This window comes from Mercenaria mercenaria, chromosome 2 (genome assembly GCF_021730395.1).
Source record: "Mercenaria mercenaria strain notata chromosome 2, MADL_Memer_1, whole genome shotgun sequence".
Classification (NCBI taxonomy): Eukaryota; Metazoa; Mollusca; class Bivalvia; order Venerida; family Veneridae; genus Mercenaria; species Mercenaria mercenaria.
Genome location: NC_069362.1, coordinates 11,183,097 through 11,204,964, shown reverse-complemented (window position 1 = coordinate 11,204,964; position 21,868 = coordinate 11,183,097). Strand labels below are relative to the sequence as shown.

Below are 21,868 nucleotides of genomic sequence, written 5' to 3'. Positions count from 1 at the left end.
TATATGTTGTCCATGACAATTTGATAAAAGACATTGTGTCTGAAGTCTTTCGTCCTTCACCTCTGATTCATGTGGGGAAGTTGGCAATTACTTGTGGAGAACACGTCTGTACTGGTACAGAATCCAGAAACACTGGTTAGGTTAACTGCTCGCCATTACATAACTGAAATGCTGTTGAAAAATGGCGTTAAACCTAAAACAAACAAACAAAATGGATGTCAATTATTTCAAGGGGGATAAATAGGGAACTATCTATATAATGTTAACTCTGTTTTACAGATTTGGTACCAGGAAATTGAGAGGAATAAGAACAGCATTTTCGTCCAGTGATAATACAACCGAATTCAAACATGTATACAATCCTTAACACAGATTTCGAAATGTTCATGAAGTAACTTGCAAGGAACACAGTCTTTGTGTGCAGTAGTTGTTAGATAAAGTTATCTCAACTTTATAAACAACAGTAATTTTGCACATGAAATGTTTTAAATTTTCTGAAGTAAGTGTTTTGAATTTCTGTTTAAGTTTATATCAGCAAAAACAGTTCTGACATTGTTTTAATCAATAATTTATGTGATGAAGGAACAAATTTCTATAAACCCTCACATAGACACATATCATAATATGCACTTGTGATATTGGTAGACTTTTACTACAGAATATATGATAGAAATGTGACCAGATATAGAAGGATGCAGTGTGTTCAAGGTATCATTTATAATTTTGTCATCTCGGCACAAAAAGGGGACAAGTGCGGCAACATAAGAATCACTTAACCGCTTTTTGGGCTTAGTTGATGATACGTGATGAGTTGATAGAGTATGACGTGTGTTTGTCTTTAACCCGATAGTTCCTTGTTACTGTATATATTGTAAATAGATTGTTTATACATTTGTAAAAAGTAATAATTTGAAAAATATGTATACATATGGTAAGAGCTTTTTCATATAAGTATATATGTAATGTATCAGAGACTTTTGTCTCGTGCATAATTGTTTTAAGATTATTCTTTTAATAAAATGTTGCCAGAGAAATATGTTGGTACATATAGCATTCATCTAGGTCTAGCCAGGTACTTTAGCAGCTACAATGACCTGCCCGCTTAGCTGAGTAGGGAGAGCACAGATCTAGATTGCAGGATCCAGGAACACTGGTTAAATTAACTGCCCGCCGTTACATAACTGCAACATTGTTGAAAAATGACGTTACATGTTCCAACTTCCTTGCAACAGCAGAATGTAAAGTTTGTTAAAACATAAAAGATAACTAAAAATATAAAATTATCAGTCAGTCACTGTCACTGTTTGAATGGTAATCATTTGGTTTTATGACTTTATTTATCACTAGGAGTTTTTGTTTCCTTGTCGGGTTTTCATAAAGAGAGGTAATTAAGTTTTTAGTAAACACATCTTCTGATGTATTAGTGTTTTATTTAGTGACTACTTTATTATTGGCAGAAATTTTGTTCTAGTCTAAGAGTAATAAATCTGTTCTTCACAAGTACACTTGTTCTAAATATATAGTGTGTTCTGGATACTGAACTTGCTTGGAAGCAGCTGTATATTATTTGTACTGTGTTATTACCTGGCTATACTAAGATATGTGATATAATTGTGTACCCACATTTTCTCTACACCTCCAGACAGAGTGCTGATAAAATGTTTGTTACCTGTAATATACTCAATACTTGATATATAGCGTTATTATGCCATGTAGTCCCTCAATGTCATTATGCCATGTGGTCCCTCAGTGTCATTATGCCATGTGGTTTTAGTGTCATTATGCCATGTGGTTTTAGTGTCGGTGTCATGTGACTCCTGGATATCAAGTTTAATCTACAATGGCAGGTTACTGGGTTGCCATGCATTGAAATATTGAGCGTGGAAGAACCGTCGTAGGATGTTAAGCAAATCCCGTATTTAGTTTTATATGCAATATTTTTGTAATAAACATTGCCAACTGCTTGAAATCTTTATTTTTTATTTCTATTGTATGAATCTGTTCAATAAGCCTCAGTAAGGTAAGGGTAGACTGGAGGTTACTGGTTAAAAAAACACTGACTTCTCTTAACGATGATATGACAGAATACAAGATGTCTGAAATAATTTGTCCTTAACCTCTGGTGCATATGTTGAAGTTGCCAGTTACTTTCCTAGAGAAAAAGATGGTACAGAATTCAGGGAACAAGAGCACCGCAATGCGGAGCAATATATGCTTAAAGGTATGACCTTTGACCCCTAAGTGTGACCTTGACTTTGAAGCGAGCCATCTGCAAGTTGTCTTGATAGGGTGAACATTTGTGCCAAGTTTCTTTAAAATCCTTTAATCAGTTCAAGAGTTGCAGAGCGGACATGAAACAAACTGATATGACCTTTGACCCCTATGTGTGACCTTGACTTTGAAGTAAGCTATCCAAAACGTGCTCTGCATGTCGTCTCAATGTGGTGAATATTTGTGTCAAGTTTCCTTGAAATCTTTCAAAATGTTCAAGAGTTACAGAGCGGACATGAAATTGCTAACGGACAGACGAACAACGAAATCATAACACGGTACATCCCTTTGGGCGTATAATAAAGAAAATACTGTAAAAAAGGTGTTGAACTGTTAACCATTTTTTTCTCAATATTTTATACAGACATTTTCCTTTATAACTCCATGAATAATAAGGCAATCAACAGCAATAACTCCAGTATAAAAGGCAAGTTCGTCAAGTAAAGTCTACAGTTGCCTAGCAACACCTTGTCAACAAGAGAGGATTACTAGTCAGAGTAACAGGATTCAGGAGTCAGGAAAGAGGATCAGATAATGCCTTTACTCTATCCATCTGTACTGAGATAAAAACTGCATCAGCAATTACTTCACATATCCTTGATGTTTTACTGGCCGATTTGGAAAATGGTTTTGCATTAAAGTAATGCTAGGTTTGAAAAAATGAAAAATTTAACAAAACTCAACTTTAAATCTTTTTATGTAAATCATTGGTCAAAGCTCATATATAACTTCACCAACTAGCAGAAACTACATGCAGAGGTAAACAAATATCTTAACAACAACACATACGTATGTAATTCAGTCTGAATTACATAATATATAACCAGCACAGCTGATACAAAGCACACTGAAGCACCTCTAAATGGTACAATCTTAAATAGTGAGAAAAAAATGAACTGTAGTATGTAAAAAAGTATACAGAAAATCAAATACAAATTTTTGCTGAAATGAGACATGTAACTTCAATGAAATAATCAACTGTTACATTTCAATAAAATCCCAGAGAAGCTGAAGATGAGAAAAAAAAAATCTTCAGCATTTATGTGTTTTGTCCTTACAAACAGACAAGAGGGCCATGAAGGCCCTGTATCGCTCACCTGACCTATTGACCTATAGATCATCAAGATCAACATTCTGACCAAGTTTCATTAAGATATGGTCATAAATGTAGCCTCTAAAGTGTTAACTAGCTTTTCCTTTGATTTGACCCGGTGACCTAGTTTTTGCCCCCACATGACCCAGATTCGAACTTGACCTAAAGATCATCAAGATTAACATTCTGATTAAGTTTCATGAAGATACAGTCATAAATCTGGCCTCTAGAGTCTTAACAAGCTTTTCCTTTGATTTGGCCTAGTGACCTAGTTTTTTAACACACCTGACCCAGATTTAAACTTGACCTATAGATCATCAAGATTAACATTCTGAACAAGTTTCATTAAGATATGGTCATAAATGTGGCCTCTAAAGTGTTAACTAACTATTCCTTTTATTTGACCCCCGTGACCTAGTTTTTGACCCGACATGACCAAGATTCGAACTTGACCTAAAGACCATCAAGTTAACATTCTGACTAAGTTTCATGAAGATATAGTTATAAATGTGGCCTCTAGAGTGTTAACAAGCTTTCCTTTGATATGACCTAGTGACCTAGTTTTTGACTCCATCTGACCCAGATTTAAACTTGACCTAAAGATCATCAAGATTAACATTCTGACCAAGTTTCATTAAGATATGGTCATAAACGTGGCCTCTACAGTGTTAATTAGCTTTTCCTTTGATTTGACCCGGTGACCTAGTTTTTGACCCGACATGACCCAGATTCAAAATTGCCCTAAAGATATCAAGTTTAACATTCGATTAAGTTTCATGAAGATATAGTCATAATGTGCTCAGAAGTGTTAACAATGTCCTTACCTTTGATATGTTAAGTGCCAGTTTTTGAGAAAACCAGATTGATGACAAATTAGACAACAGAATGCTGACCCAATTATCATTAAGGTATGGTTACCTAATGTGGACCTAGTGAACGAAGCGTGCATCTGCAATTTCTTATGGCTTGTGACCAGTTTTTTAATCCTTAACATAGATGCAAGCCAGAATCAAACTGACCTTAAGACCACTATAACATTGACCTGTTTGATGAAGATACATCCAAAAGCGGCTTCTACAGTGTTCAATGTGTAATTCTTTGATTTGCCTTGAACTAGTTCAAATGTACCCAGATTACAGACGACATAAATTGCGAACTCAGTCCAAGAATTTATGAACGGTACATCCTTTGGCCCAGTTCATAAGAATTGAAAAAAGTGTTGAACTGTTAACCATTTTTCTCATATTTATCGACATTGTGACCTATTTTTGAACATAAGGCAATCACCAATATCCGAAACATTCGTCAAGTAGTTACATTGCAGCAACACCTGACCAAGTTTATCATTAAGAATTGGGCCCAAAAAGTGAACCTATCTACAGTACTGATAAAACGCTAGCTTTCTACCTTGATTTTGGCCGTTGAATGATGCTAGTTGTTTTGACACCAAATGAACCAATTCAAAACTCATCAAGATTTTTTAGGGTAACATTGTCACAAGCTTCATTATAACTTCCCAAAAAATTACATCAGAGGTAAACAAATTCTTAATAACCTATACCTAGTTTTCTAAATTCCAATGTAACCACATCAAGCTGTCAAGAACTTGAAGCACTCTACATGTTAAAACTTAAATAGTGGAAAAAAATGACCTCTAGAGTGTTAAACAATCAAATTTTTGCAAATGAGACGGACTCAATGAATAATCAACTGTACATCATAAACCCAGGAAGCTGGTGACAAAAAACTTCACATTTTGTGCTTTGTCTCTACAAAAAATTAACAACTCTTACAAGAACAATTTTTGTTTGATATGTGAAAGTCTTGCCATGTGATACTTCATATACTGGGTGTTTATTCAATTCACTCAAAAACGCCACTAAAGTTATGAAATTAAAAGATTATCTGCCTCTTTTTTGCGAAAGATCAAAACATTATCCTTTCAAAAAATTACCTACATTTTAATTCATAGCTAGAATAGGTTCTCAATGACATGAAATAAATTTCAGTCTTCCACCAAAAAAAACAACCCCATTTATCAGTTGCAGAATGTTTATATCCAGTTAATACAACCCATGCTACTATATTGATTCTTTCCTAATGTGTATTGCAAGAAGTATAATGTTATTTTCCTTCAGTTTTAAATGATGTTCATTGCTGTAAATGGGACTGTTAAAGAAATTTAAAATACAATGTGTTTGTCTTACAGACTTTAGTTTATACTCAATTGTATAAAAAAGCTTAAAGCTTATTTGAATGAACTACTCTCCAATTGGCTTCCTAAAAAAAAATTGTACTGAGAAGGCATAGTTGTGACCCCAGTTGTGCTTGAACCCACAATTTCTGGATGGCCTACACTTAACCACTAGAACAATGCTCCCCTTTCTGTCTTGGTAGACCTAAAATATCAGTTACTCTGAAGTATTATCATCTTTTCTTGAATGTCATGGTTGCAATAATCCAAGAAATTAAATCTGAATACACAAAATTCCTACAGATTTGACCAAGTATGAGTACACATGAACAAAACTACAAACCTTCCTAATAGTCTCTTTTTTTCCCTATATTAAACAAGTTTAACAAAACACAAAAGGACATGTGAAAGAAGTTTCTTTTAAATGTAAGTTATTTTATAATGTATAACACTACAGGGAACAAGATGAGTGACAATGTCAGCTGCTCTTAGAGGCTGTATGTGTTACACCTATCTGCCTATGATCATCTCCCAAAACTTAATCAACATGATCATAACATCTTGCATCATGTTTCCTACACAAGAAGATAACATCTTCATCATGTTTTCTAAACCAACGTGATCACAACATGTTGCATCATGTTTCCTAGACAAGAAGATAACATCTTCATAATGTTTTCTAAACCAACATGATCATAACATCTTGCATCATGTTTCCTAGACAAGGAGATAACAACATCTTCATCATGTTTTCTAAATCAACATGATCACATCATCTTGCATCAAAAGTAATCACTACATCTTGCATTATGCATACAAAACAAACAAGATCACATCATCTTGTAACCAACATGATTACAACATCTTTCATCCAACATAGTCATAAAATCTTGTAGCCAAAACAAACAAGATTACAACATAATGCATCATGATTCCTAAACCAACAAGATTAAAACATCCTCATTGCATATTATAAACCAATGTGATCACATCATCATGCATCCACAAAAAACATGATCACAGATTCTTGTATCCAACATGATCACAATATCTTGCACTCTGTATCCATAACAAACATAATCACTACATCTTGCATTATGTAATCTAAACCAGCATGATCACAACATCTTGCATTATATATCCAAAACAACATGATTACAATATCTTGTATTAAGTAGACCACATCATCTTGCACTATGTATTAAAAAACAAATATAATCATGTCATCACGCATCATGTAACCTAAAGCAGCATGATCACAACATCTTGTCATGTATCCCAAACTTCATCATGCATCATGCATATAAACAAACATTGGATAAAACATACTGCATTTTGTATTCTTAACCAACAAGACTACCCTTACCTCAATGCTGTTACCTAGGCAAAACGTAACACAATATTTCTACATTTACATCTCATTGTCTCAAATGACATATCCCAAATCTACATAATCACAACATCTCACTAGACTATACAAAAACTGACATAATCACAGTACATCATGTGAATACACAACAAGGAAAAGTTTACGCACGGACGACGGACACCATGCGATCACAAAAGCTCACCTTGTCACTTTGTGACAGGAGAGCTAAAAAGAACAGACATAGTTGCAATGCAAGTTATTATAATCTTAGGGTAGTTCTGCATGTTTGATTAATCAGAAGTGATGGCGTAACATTTATCCGGAAAATGTAGGATAAAGCCTGGATTCTGTGTACGGACATTCAGTTTATGAATTAATAGCAACCTGTGAGTAAATTTATTATAATGACTCTGTTACTGTCTTTCTAAAGTTAAGATATGACATAAAAACATCTGACACGTTAAATAATTCAAAATAATGTCTCAAAATTAGCGTGAAAAGTGTGGTTCACTTTAATCAAGGTCAAATATCTCTAAAATAAGCACATAGACCTGTACCTTTTATTTTACCCCATTATAGGCCATATGTTTATTTACAACTGCAAGGAGTTTCATTAAAATTACATTGTAGAAAAATTTCTATTCCTGAAAATGTTACGAAAGTTATAATTTTCCCTCTGATTCCCATTAATATGAAAAATTGTGTGAGGTCCAAATTTTTCAAATCAGTCTAGCAAACAATCAAGCACACAAACCTATTGTTTTTATTTGCTGAATTTTCTATGTATATTTTCAAGTTTTGAAAAATCAGAGTTTAATCAAATTCTACATTGTAGAAAAAATTTTGATCCAGACATGCAGAACTACTAGACATGTTACGGTATCAAGATATTATGATTGTGTTCTCAGCAATCTAACAAATTGGGCTTATTTTTTAAATAAAATAAGATAAACTCATCTTTCAAATGGCCATTTTCTCGTTCTGTTTTGCAATTATTTACATCCCAATATAACCCGGGCATAATTAAATCTCTGTTTTGTTTGCAATAACAAGATCTTCTCCCACCTCAATCTTTTCAGTTCCTGAAAACGCTTGTCATATATCAAGCTATTTATAGAAACACATAATGTTACCATTTCTGTTACAATCACTGTGGTGAAACTGTGCTGCAGAAGAATGAGGAAGGAGTTCATATTTGATTAAAGACTTTTCATCATTTTAAGAATATCTATCTTATAACATAAGCTAATTTAAAAGACAAAGATCATATGGTTGCCTAGTAACTTGTACCACTAATACAATATTTCAAAAGCATAGAATGACCACATCTAGTAGATGCAACTTCCTCTAACAATTTCAATAAACCAACACAACTTTGACATCTTATGTGTCATTACGCTATACCTCTGATGTATTCAAAACAAACAATCACAAAAAGTTGCACATGATTACAAACCTTTCAATGTGATATCTATTGATATCTATGAGAAACCTAATCTAGGTACACATCATGTGCCTCACATATTCTAAAATAATATATTATTGCCAATTAATGTGTTGTTTCAAAATTATTTTTCCCCTAACTGAAATCTACTTCAAATAAATGTAGATTTACTGGTAAAACCGTGTCTGCATACAGTAAATCAAGCTTCTAAGCTCCTGGGACAAAAGCAACAACAACAACAAGTATTACAAATGAAGTTATGCTGAAACTGCTACGTCTGCAATCCTGAATTTCGATCTTGGTTTCGTGCTAGTTCAACAATGTCTGTCATTTTCTCTATTTTTGGGTTAAGATAAACACTGCACCATTCATCAACAGTATCGGGAAAATATATTGCCTTCAGTGACGTCTGAAACTTTTTATGTAGTTGTTTCAAGCCACTAAGTAACCTGAAAGGAAGTAAAACACACAAAAGTAATACTTTCTGTACCTGAATCACAGTAAAATCTGAACCAGAAAAATCTTGGTCACAACTAAAAACAATTCACTGCATGAATGTGGTGTCTGATAATTTTCGGATGTATATATATATATGTAATATATATTGTAAGTAACACTACTATAGCATTATTGATTACCTAAGGCCTTGGTTCAAGTTTCAGGTTGGCTGCATGTGTTTAATATAAGGTATCAATTTGCACCCAAAAAGGGATAATAATGCCTTTTTTTCTCAGTATAAAAACTTCATGGCTAAATCACTCAATTTTGTGGTTTCTGCACTCAATAATCATTTTGTGGGGATTTAAATTTCTGAATTTTGAACTTTGAACATAAAATTACTGAGAATTTTACTGCTTCACTGGGATTATATTTCATGTATAAACTAAAAAAAACAAGAGGGTCATGATGACCCTGGATCACTCAGCTGAGTAATATGAGCTACATGTTTCAAATGTCAAACTGATGATAAAATATTAAGAAAGTCAGTAGGTCACATTCATGGTCAATGAAATTCAGTTTTACGATTTGTGTGCAAAACTGTGTATGTCATCAAAATTTCAAGGCTGTATCTTAAAAAACTAGAACTGTCACAGAAGTGACTCATACCCCCACCATACGGTCTTGTCACAGAAGAATGGCAACCATAAGGAATCTTAAAAATACTTTGGAGTACTTCATCCTGGGCTTCCACATATAAGTAATACTAGTATAATACTAGTATAGTAATACTAGTAAATATATTAAATCTCTAATATTAGAGATACACTAAAAGTGAATACAAAAAAGTGTCTTACCGACCCATGTTACCACAGAAAAATGTTTTTACTTTTTACATAGGACTTATAATAAAAAAGTTAGAAAAATACCTAAAATATTGAAAATCTAAAAATAGGATTTATAAAAATAGACTAATTCCTGGAATTTAAGGGGAAGAAACTCAGTACAAAGGTTAAAAAAGGTTACTTCCCTTTGGCTCTAAGCCAATCAGAATGAGATATAGTGAAAATACAGTCGAATACCGTTACCTCGATATTCAAGGGACTGTAAAATTGCATCGACGTATCCGAAGTTCGACGTAACGATATCGACTATCTTTGACTTGCTTATACTTGTGTGGACGCCTATATTGTGATTATATCCAATGCTTTTTTTTCAGAGGGTTTGAAAGGGGAAAGAAATAATATAAAAAGTAAATACGATTTTGATTTTATTCACAAATTTTACAAATAAAACATCTTAATTAAATACATACTAGATACAACTGTGACAGGAAAGGCCGTACCGGCGACAGTAACCATCAAAACAAATCAACACCCTTTACAATATTTACAAATTTATTTACATAAGATGATTATTAACAATGAATAGATATGAAAAGAAAAAAACTGATTATTAGAAAGAAAAAAAAAAGAAAGTTCAGTATCTCTAGATACAAAAGTTCTTATAGTCCATTCTAATCTGACGTGACACAGGTCTTTAATGTAATTGTGAACTTTAAGTAGCACAAACAAAACATAGCTTCTAAATTCAGTCCCTTTAAACCGTGAATACGTTGATTCTGTGTTGGCTCCCTATGGTGGTAGGTGATTGCATCCCTGAGCTGACTTCAGAGGATAACAAAAATCATCGTCTTTGCGGTTTACGGCACAACCATGGGACGAAAGCTCTGCGCTGGGAATATCACATCCAGGCGAGTGAAGACAAGTGAACCTCGGGCATTGTACTTCCGGGTTATGACATCACCAGGTAAAATCGTCTGGCGGAAGAAGCTCGATCGAGCATAAATTTCTAGCAAGAAAATAATTCAGACATAGATTCGTCTATAAAGTCGTAAGGTGGTGTGCGCAAGGCATATCTAGTCCAGTCTATTTAAAGGATAATGTCCCGCCAAATACTAAATTTCATGGGATTCACGGCTAAGCCGTGAGCTCCGACTATTGTCATTTTCACGGGATTCACGATATAGCCGGGGAATCTAACTACTTTGGCGCGAATTTAAATTGACAATTTGAGGCCCATTATAGTGGTTTTGGGGATAAAAACATAAATTACTGAAGTTTATAAAATATCAACTTTCTTATTACTGAACAGAATTCAATGAAATTTACATGGAAATTTAAGTTATGAAATACAGAAAAACATGAGAGGTATTTTATGCGTGAAATCTGACATTTACCTCAATAACTCAAAAATTTACAAAAAGATGATGCAATACCTGCATTTACACTACAGCTAAAATAAGGCCCGTATGTCAATTTGTGACAACAACTTTATAGTTTTTAAAAATTTACATTTAAGCATTAGCATTTTTATTCCTTCCCTAAACGTATCATTTTGACTGTGCTTAAATAACGAAGAATTGCCAGCTAAATACACTAATTTTTACACATTTTTACTCAATCCTAAATGGCAGATTTTTACTCCGTCAAACTGAAAATATTGCATCCAAATTAGTTGTTATATTTGAAAACAGCTTTCCTGCTTGCACTATGTTTTATAACACTAATTATTGGGAATTAAATGCAAGTTTCCTGACATTTAAATTGGATTAAAGATTAAACAAAACAAACACACAAACTAACTGGAATATGATTAATACATCGACGGACAAAAATATGTTGATTTTCACACCTTACGAATAACTTGGATATTTTTTACAAGCTGTTATATCGACGAAACCAGGTGTAAAAACAATACAGGTAAGTTGACGGGACTGAAAAATCTCATCGAGCTAAACGAAATATCGAGCTAATCATATCGAGGTAATGATAAATAATTACATTAAGATAAATAGGGAAAAATCGGGACCGACTCAAACACATCGTGCTAACCGGAGTATCGAGCTAACCGATATCAAGGTAACGATATTCAACTGTACATCAAAATTAACCTTAAATTCTAGGTAAAAGGGGACACAATTCAAGAAAAATAGTGTCAGAGTTATGCACCTTGTGTCACATGATGTGGGTGATGAGGTGGAACATCTATTTTAAGTCTGAATCAAATCCATTCAGTAGTAATTGAGATATAGTGAAAATACACCAAAATTAACCTTAAATTCTAAGTAAAAAGGGGCATAATTCATGAAAAATTGGTGTCAGAGTTATGCACCTTGTGTCACATGATGTGGGTGATGAGGTGGAACATCTATTTTAAGTTTGAATCAAATCCATTTTGTAATAATTGAGATATAGTGAAAATACATCAAAATCAACCTTAAATTTAAAGTAAAAGGGGACATAATTCATAAAAAATTTATGTCAGAGTTAAGCACCTTATGTCACATCATCTGGGTGATGAGGTGGAACAACTATTTTAAGTTTGAATCAAATCCATTTAGTAATAACTGAGATATAGTGAAAATACAACAAAATTAACCTTAAATTCTAAGTAAAAGGGGACATAATTCATGAAAACTTGGTGTCAGAGTTATGCACCTTGTGTCACATGATGTGGGCACATGATGTGGGTGATGAGGTGGAACATCTATTTTAAGTTTGAATCAAATCCATTCAGTAGTAACTGAGATAAAGTGAAAATACATCAAAATCAACCTTAAATTCTAAGTAAAAAGGGGCATAATTCATAAAAAAATGGTGTCAGAGTTATGCACCTTATGTCACATGATGTGGGTGATGAGGTGGAACATCTATTTTAAGTTTGAATCAAATCCATTTAGTAATAACTGAGATATAGTGAAAATACAACAAAATTAACCTTAAATTCTAAGTAAAAGGGGACATAATTCATGAAAACTTGGTGTCAAGAGTTATGCACCTTGTGTCACATGATGTGGGTGATAAGGTGGAACATGTATTTTAAGTTCGAATCAAATCCATTTGGTAATAACTGAGATAATAGATTTCGGGACGCGACGGGATGGGACGGGAAGGGACGGGACGCGACGGGACGCGACAGGACGCGACAAAACTGACTCCTATATACCCCCCTCAAACATGTTTGGTGGGGGTATAACAAGAAAGTAGGTCAGTAGGTCAAGGTCACAGTCAAGTGACATCATATTACTTGGGTTCATCAGGTAATTATAATTAAACAGTCTTGGAAATAGGATCAGATGATTTTTTAAGTATTTTTCCTATATAACTCACATAATAACTAAGTGACCCCAGGGCGGGGCCTCTTTTTAACCCCAGGGGCATAATTTGAATAATTTTGGTAGAGGACTACTAAACAATACTTCATACCAAATATCAAAAGCCTAGGTCGTATGGTTTCAGACAAGAAGATTTTTAAAGCTTTTTCCTATATTAAGTCTATATAAAACTTGGGACCCCCAGGGCAGGGCCTCTTTTCACCCAAGGGGTACAATTTGAACAATTTTGGTTGAGGACTATAAGAAAATGCTACAAATCAAATATCAAAGGTCTAAGTGTTGTGGTTTCAGACAAGAAGATTTTTAAACTTTTTTCCTATATAAGTCTATGTAAAACTAAGGACCCCCGGGGCAGGGCCATATTTGACCCTAGGGGGATAATTTGAACAATCTTGGTAGAGGGCCACTAGATGATGCTACATACCAAATAACAAAGCCCTAGGCCATGTGGTTTTGTACAAGAAGATTTTCAAAGTTTTCCCTATATAAGTCTTTATAAACCATGTGACCCCCGGCACTGGGCCATATTTGATCCTAGGGGGATAATTTGAACAATCTTGGTAGAGGACTACAAGATGATGCTACATACCAAATATCAAAGCCCTGGGCCATGTGCTTTTGTACAAGAAGATTTTCAAAGTTTTCCCTATATAAGTCTATATAAACCATGTGACCCCCTTGGTGGGGCCATATTTGACCCTAGGGGGATAATTTGAACAATTTTGGTAGAGGACCACTAGATGATGCTACACACCAGATATCAAAGCCCTAGGCCCTGTGGTTTTGGACAAGAAGATTTTTAAAGTTTTTCCTTTCGGTTGCCATGGCAACCAGAGTTCAGCATGAAATTCAATTCTTTGAACAATTTTGAAAGGGGGCCACCCAAGGATCATTCCTGCGAAGTTTGGTGTAATTCTGCCCAGTGGTTTTCAAGAAGAAGATTTTTTTAGAAATTGTCAACGCACAACGGACTACGCACGACGGACTAGGCATGACGGACGACGGACATCAAGTGGTCACAATAGCTCACCTTGTCACTTTGTGACAGGTGAGCTAAAAACGGATCTGCCACAAATATTAATGATTTCTTAACATGTCAAAGTATAGAACTTCTTTTACTTCTTTTACAGCTTGTCAACAATTGTAGTATCATTGTATCCACTTTATAAATGAAAATACTGAAACAGTGATTCCAGTACTAGGCCTAGTCTAGATGCACATGTACTTACTTATATTTGTTTTTGTGCTCAAATATAGTGAATATCGTAAGTACTGGAAACTTCAACAATACTTACCTGACGGCTTGAGCTAGTAATGCCTCTAAATGCATGGGGTTGGTGAAATTTCTTCGCATATGGTACTCATTCATCCATGACAACCTCCTGAAATAATGCTAGAATATCGTATATGACATACAGTTACAGTTTTATAATTCATTAAACCCTTTTATAAAAATAATCTTTATTTCTTTCATTAAAGAAGGCTTTTTTAAGTTAACAACAATACCAGAGCTGCTTTTGAGGAAAGTGCATGTCTCCCACAACTGCCTAATCATCTGAATAGTAGTATATGAGTCAACCATGCACCAAGACCTCAACTGCCTTATCAGACTATGAGTGCTTTGATTATCAAACAAGAGGGTCATGCTGACCCTAGATCGCTCATCAGAGTAATATGAGCTACATGTTTCAAATGTCAAACTGATGATTTTTAGAATTTTTTTGGAAGATGTACAATCAAGTTAACCCTGGGGTGGGGCCAATTTTACCCTGGGGGTCATGATTTGAACAAATTTTGTCTATTAGGCAATGTTACATATCAAATATCTAAGATCTAGGCCTTCTGGTTTATTTTTAGCAAATTTATGAAGATTTCCCTATGTACAATCAAGCAACCCCTGGGGCTGGGTCAATTTGACCTGGGGGTCAAGATCTGAACAAATTTTGTAAAGGTCCACTAGGCAATGCAACATGTCAAATATCTAAGCTCTAGGCCTTCTGGTTTATTTTTAGGAAATTTTGAAGATTTTTTTATGTACAATCAAGTAACCCCATGGGGCGGGGTCAATTTGACCCCGGGGGTCATGATTTGAACAAATTCTGTAGAAGTCTACTAGGCAATGCTACAATTCAAATATCTATGATCTAGGCCTTCTGGTTTATTTTTAGAAAATTTTTGAAGATTTTCCTATGTAAAATGAAGTGACCCCTAGGGCAGGGTCAATTTTGGTCCAGGGGGTCACGATTTGAACAAATTTTTTAGTGGTCCACTAGGCATTGCTACATGTGAAATATCTAAGCTCTAGGCCTTCTGGTTTATTTTTTTAGCTCACCTGTCACATAGTGACAAGGTGAGCTTTTGTGATCACCCTTCGTCCGTCATCAGTCCGTGCGTCCGTCCGTGCGTCAACAATTTCTTGTCTGCATGATAGTGGTTTCATCAATGATTTTATTTCAACCAAACTTGCACACAACTTGTATCACCATAAGATCTCGGTTCCTTTCTTGAACTGGCCAGATCCCGTTATGGGTTCCAGAGTTATGGCCCCTGAAAGGGCCAAAATTAGCTATTTTGACCTTGTCTGCACAATAGCAGCTTTATTTATAACTTGATTTTTACCAAACTGGCACACAACTTGTATCACCATAAGATCTTGGTTCCTTTCTTGAACTGGCCAGATTCCAATATGGGTTCCAGATTTATGGCCCCTGAAAGGGCCAGAATTAGCTATTTTGACCTTTTCTGCACAATAGCAGCTTCATTTATGATTTTATTTTAACCAAACTTGCACACAACTTGTACCACCATAAGATCATGGTTCCTTTCTTCAACTGGCGAAATTCCATTGTGGGTTCCAGAGTTACGGCCCCTGAAAGGGCCAGAATTAGCTATTTTGACCTTGTCTGCACAATAACAGCTTCATTTATGATTTGAATTTAATCAAACTTGCACAAAACTTGTGTCACCATAAGATCTCGGTTCCTTTTTTAAACCGGCCAGATCCCTTAATGGGTTCCAGAGTTATGGCCCCTGAAAGGGCCAAAATTAGCTATTTTGACCTTGTCTGCACAATAGCAGCTTCATTTATGATTTGATTTTAACCAAACTTGCACACAACTTGTATTTTCACAAGATCTTGGTTCCTTTATTGAACTGGCCAGATTCCATCATGGGTTCCAGAGTTATGGCCCCTTAAAGGTCCAAAATTGGCTATTTTGGCTTTTGCAGCCATACAGATACTTCATTTATAGTTTTATTTGATATAAACTTCCAAAATATCTTCAACAACAATAAATCTTGGATTCCATGACAAATCAGATCCAATCATAGGTTCCAGAGTTATTTTATATCTGATTACCTCCCCTGATTGTAATCAAAATGGATTTATATCAGTAAGTACTTAGTACTTATTTAAAATTTCATTATTGTCATTAGTTGGACTGAGCCAATCAGGGTAGATAACTATGGACTGATTTTATGTCAAATTACCTCCCTTTATTTCAAATTAAAATGGGTATATCTCCATAACTAATGAAGATACTGATCTGAAATTTCATTTATGTCAACAGATTTATTTGGCAGATCCTTCTTTTGTTCACTTACAATAATTTTTTTTTAATTACTTCCCTTTTACATTACTATAAATAGCTTATTTTTAGTAACTTTTTTATTATTGGCCGTAGGGAGAAATCGAGACCACTTTTCTGTGGTACAACATGGATGGTACCTCCAATTTTTAACCTTGTTAGAATTTTTTTTCTTTTTGGTTAAATTTCTTCCCTTTGTTGTTCCTGTCCTCCGGACTTAGATATTTTTTCTGAGGACCTTCTTGTCCTCAAGTGCAATGATAACAGGTGAGCGATATAGGGCCATCATGGCCCTCTTGTTTAAATTTTTAAAGATTTTCCTATAGAAATCTATGTAAAATCAAGTGACCCCTGGGGCGGTGTCAATTTTGACCCCGGGGGTCATGATTTGAACAACTTTAGTTGAGGTCCACTAGGCAATGCTACATGTCAAATACCTAAGCTATAGGGCTTCTGGTTTTTGAGAAGAAGATTTTTTAAGATTTTCCTATGTAAAATCAAGTGACCCCTGGGGCTGGGTCAATTTTGACCCCGGGGTCATGATTTGAACAAAATTGGTAGAGGTCCACTAGGCAATGCTTCAAACCAAATATCTAAGCTCTAGGGCTTCTGGTTTTTGAGAAGAAGATTTTAAAGTTTTTCCTTTTGGTTGCCATGGCAACCAGAGTTCTGCATGGAATTCAATTCTTTGAAGAATTTTTGTAGAGCTTCAACCAAGGAACATTCCTGTGAAGTCTGGATGAAATTGGCCTAGCGGTTTATGAGGAGATGTCTTTAAAGTAAAAGTTTACGGACGGACGACGGACAGTGAACGATCAGAATAGCTCACCCTGAGCCTTTGGCTCTGGTGAGCTAAAAACAAGTTACAAGGGCCATAATTCCGAAGTGCCTAGGCCGATTTGGCTTGTTATCGAACTTGGTCGAGGACTTATTGGCAAACACATTTTGTTCAAGTTTGTAGTAATATTTGTGGTTGATTAATTAAGTTGAGTCAATGAAATTTAAAGTTTAGCCTGCAGAAAGGGCTTGAGGTGAGGAATGGCCAAAAAATGTATCTGGCAAAAATTCAAGGATGTTACTAAGAAGCAAATAATTTCATTAGTCAAAGTCATTTTAACACAAATGAATGCTTTATTTTTTTGTGGGGGTGGGGGGGGGGGGAGTGGTGACCAGCAGGGGTGAGGGTACAAAATTTCACATGTTGATTATATTGATGGAAAATTAAGAATGAAAAAAAAAAAATGAGTGGGGGATGGGGATAGATGGGTGGTGAGCAAGACTGAGTGGAGAGTGAGGTGGGTGAATGGTACAACTTTGCATGTTAATAAATATTCATGGTAGGTTAGAAAAAAAAAAATATTGGATTTTTTTTTTTTTTTTTTTTGTGGGGGGGGGGGGGGGGGGGGGAAGGGGGTGTGATCAAGGCAAGGTGGTGACCAGGTGTGGGTACAGAACTTCACATGTTTATAATAAATGCTCATGGAAAAGAATGAAAGAAGTTTAATGAAATTCTACCCATTGGTTGGTTTGTTTTGTACAAATCTGTAGATTTTTAAACAATTAAAGGGCAATAACTCTAAGGAAAATTGACCAATTGAAAAAAAATGACAGGCATAATCGAACTTTCAAGTATGTTGGTTGACATTTATTTCAAGTTTCATGAAATTCTACCAGCTTGTTACTGAGAAATGGCTGCAGACGTGGATTTTTCATTAAATCAAGGGCAATAACTCTAAGGGAAATTGACCAATTAAAAAAAACTTGACAGGCATCATCGCAGTATGTTGGTTCATGTTTGTTTCAAGTTTCATGAAATTCTACCTGCTAGTTACTGAGAAATGGCTGCAGACGGACGGACGGACTGATGGATGGACAACACTATTTCAATACCCCCCTCCCGATTTCATCGGCGGGGCATAATAATAAATGGTACTGCCCAAATTGAATGATGGACCAGTCTATGTGAGAAACTTAGCAAGATAAAGGTTAGTCTCAACAAACAAATAAAAGTCCTTTTCATTTTATGTTCAAAATGTGAAATATGCCAATTTGTATCCCAGTAAAACAGTTGTTCTGGATAAAACCACGAAAATTTCGTGCCCATGAAATTAAATGATTTCACAGTTCTACTTATGTAATGTTTTTGTGTAATATAGCAGACACCTACCCTTCACTATGTAGGAAATCCTCATAGGCAGATTCTAATCTGAGAAGCTCTATTGTGTCTGTGTAAATATCTGAACCAGGAAAATCACAGATTGGAATGTCCTTCCTGTAAGTATAAATAAACAAACATCTCATTCAGAATAGAAACTACTGGTATTAGTGCTGCTCTTAACAAATAATTTTATTTTTAAATGACCAAATCAAATCAAGACAAAGTCTAAAGCAATCATCATTATTAGGAACTATGGCAACCGATATATCAAATTTTAATGTCCTTAACCCCATCCTCCCCCCACCCAACCCGCCCCCTCCTGCCACAAAAGCATGGCAAAATATATTGACAAAGACAGAATGTGAATTGAATGAGGTATATTTATTCATTCATAGTGTGCAGAAAATAGTTGTCAACTTCCAATTGACCAATTGTTATTCCATTACAAAATTTAAGTTTCTGTATTCAAGAATCCATATAATATGTGTTGGATCTCAATTATTTGTTCAGTAATGTCAGAAATTCATCCTGGTAAATGTACTAGAACATTGTTCCACAGTGTATAGATCAAGGTCCACTGGGGTCAATGTTCTAGGTGTTGCTGGTACAGGATATATGGAATCAGGTATCTCAAACACACACACACCTCAGTAGACAGGCTATTATCATACATCCATGCAAAGCTTCATCAACTTCCAAAAAATGGTTTCAGAGGAGATGACATTTAAAGAAAATATGAATGGATGAAGGATGTATAACAAACAATAAGTGGACACATCAGCTCTTCCCCAGATGCTCAGGTGAGCTAAAAACTAAAGTTGTCACAGGAGTGATGAATTATACACCCACAATATGGCCTTGTCACAGAACTAAGCCAGTGTCAAAGCTGAACTTGCTTGACCTTTGACCTACTGACCTCAAAATCAATAGAGGTCATCTGCTGGTAATGATCAACCTCCCTATTAAGTTTCATGATCCTCGGCCTAAGCGTTCTCAAGTTATTGTCCGGAAAAGGTTTAAATGTTCAAGGTCACTATGATCTTTGACCTTTGGAACTCAAAATCAATACAGGTCATCTGCTGGTCATGACCAACCTCCCTATTAAATTTCGTGATCCTAGTCCCAAGGGTTCTGAAGTTATTGTCCGAAAACTGTTTAAATGTTCTGGGTCACTGTGACCTTGACCTATGACCTACTGACCTCAAAGTCATTAGGGGTCATCTGCTGGTCATAACCAACCCCACTATCAATTTTCATGATCCTAGGCCTAAGCGTTCTCAAGTTATCATCTGGAAACTGTTTAACTGTTTCGTGTTATTGTAACCTTGACCATTGACCTACTAGCCTCAAAGTCAAACCTGACCTGTATTTTATCATGTTACACAAGTGTACAAAAATTTATGATCCTAGACCCAAGCGTTCTCAAGTTATCATCTGGATACCGTTTAACTGTTCGAGTCACTGTGACCTTGACCTTTGACCTACTGACCTCAAAGTGAATCTTGACCTGTTTTTTATGATGTTACATCTGTGTACCAAAATTTATGATCCTAGGCTCGAGCATTCTCAAATTATCATCCGGAAACCATTTAACTGTTCCGAGTCACTGTGACCTTGACCTTTGACCTACAGACCTCAAAGTCGAACTTGACCTGTATTTCATGATGTTACACCTGTGTACCACAATTTATGATCCTAGGCTCAAGCATTCTCAAGTTATCATCCGGACCATTTAACTGTTCCAAGTCACTGTGACCTTGACCTTTGACCTACAGACCCCAATGTCGAATTTGAACTGTATTTCATGATGTTACACCTGTGTACCAAAATATATGATCATAGACCCAAGTGTTCTCAAGTTATCATCCGAAAACCGATTAACTGTTCAGGGTCACTGTGACCTTGACCTTTGACCTATTGACCCCAAATTCGACTTTGACCTGTATTTTCTAATGTTACACCCCTGTACCAAAAATTATTCAAATCGGTCAAGCCTTTCATGAGTTATCATCCAGAAACCACAAAAAACAACGGGCCGATCGACCGCCAAGCTCACTCCTATACACCCCTCAAACTTTATTTTGTAGGGGCATAACAAGAGACGATGATGGGCCCTTCATCACTCATATATAGACTGATGGTTAATAACAATAACAGCTCATGAGTTACAGTTAACATTTTACCACAGGTGCTGCTGAAGAGCTAGCCACTTTTGCTATTGTTAAACTTACCCATCAAATGGATTGAGTGGGAGTAAACCTTGAAACTTGAGTTGTTGAGTGACATGTGAATGAATATCAGCTGTGAATGTTCCTGGAAAAAAATAAAACAATATTTCTAATTTTGTCTATAGTATTACAGAAATATAGACATCAACATACTCAATAACTCAGTCTTTTTACAGACTAGCACTCTCAAGGAATTCAGTACATACCAGGACCATTTGTAAAAGCTCTATATTTTTAATCTTTCTTCAAGAGCATTTTCAGTCTTAAAAAAGTTAGGGTCATGTTTTTGCAAGAAAAAATATTTACAGTCAAACACACTGTAAAATCAGCCTAGAATGTAGTGGCAGCGTATGACTTAAGTCTACATGATGAGTTCTACAGTATATTTTTTGTGATGAAAATGCTACTAAACTATAAAGCAAAGGCCTGCCATGTGGTGTCAGCAAGATATATCCCACATAAACAATAAGTGCACAACTTAACCATTATCATTCTGACACCATTGATTCTGCCTTTGCGACCATTGTAGATCATGATCAGCACTGTTTACCATTCAGTCAGTCTTTTGGTAAGCACCCTGTTTGAACAGTTAATGGTACTGTCCAAACTGGAAGCTGGACGAGTTCATTATAGAAATTTAGCAATACTATTTGAGATAGGTGTGACATAAACTTTTAGGTCTGTAAGGCATATGTTTACTAAATCAAGGTCATAACTCTTGTCTTGCTGAATCATACATGTGATAAGTTCAGAATCCCAAAACTGGAGGTTTGCCATTTTTCAGCTGGAGTTGGGGTCTCAAAACTGGAGGTTTTTTATCGACATAAATTAAGCGCGCGGACACAAAACTTAAAGAAAAAATCCAACATTTTAAAAAGGCCACACAATAATGCATAAGTCTACACCAGA

General features: G+C 35.4%; 2 protein-coding genes across 5 annotated transcripts in view; one reads left to right on the top strand and one right to left on the bottom strand.

Annotated features, from left to right (window-relative positions):
• LOC123561963 (cadherin-23-like) overlaps positions 1-1,962 on the top strand; it is a 147,336-nt gene extending 145,374 nt beyond the window's left edge. For all 3 annotated transcript variants that reach the window (XM_053529799.1, XM_053529787.1, XM_053529794.1), the window contains one exon: positions 280-1,962. In XM_053529799.1, the coding sequence (XP_053385774.1) occupies positions 280-299 (20 nt within the window). In that variant the 3' untranslated portion in view covers positions 300-1,962. The remainder of the gene's footprint in view (positions 1-279) is intronic.
• A 4,133-nt stretch (positions 1,963-6,095) lies between these two features.
• The window catches only part of LOC123563173 (hexosaminidase D-like), a 37,977-nt gene continuing 22,204 nt past the window's right edge, over positions 6,096-21,868 (bottom strand). For both annotated transcript variants that reach the window (XM_045355811.2, XM_053529778.1), the window contains exons 12-15: positions 20,963-21,044; positions 18,741-18,845; positions 14,282-14,368; positions 6,096-8,820 (exon numbers count right to left, since the gene is read on the bottom strand). In XM_045355811.2, the coding sequence (XP_045211746.1) occupies positions 8,643-8,820; positions 14,282-14,368; positions 18,741-18,845; positions 20,963-21,044 (452 nt within the window). In that variant the 3' untranslated portion in view covers positions 6,096-8,642. The remainder of the gene's footprint in view (positions 8,821-14,281; positions 14,369-18,740; positions 18,846-20,962; positions 21,045-21,868) is intronic.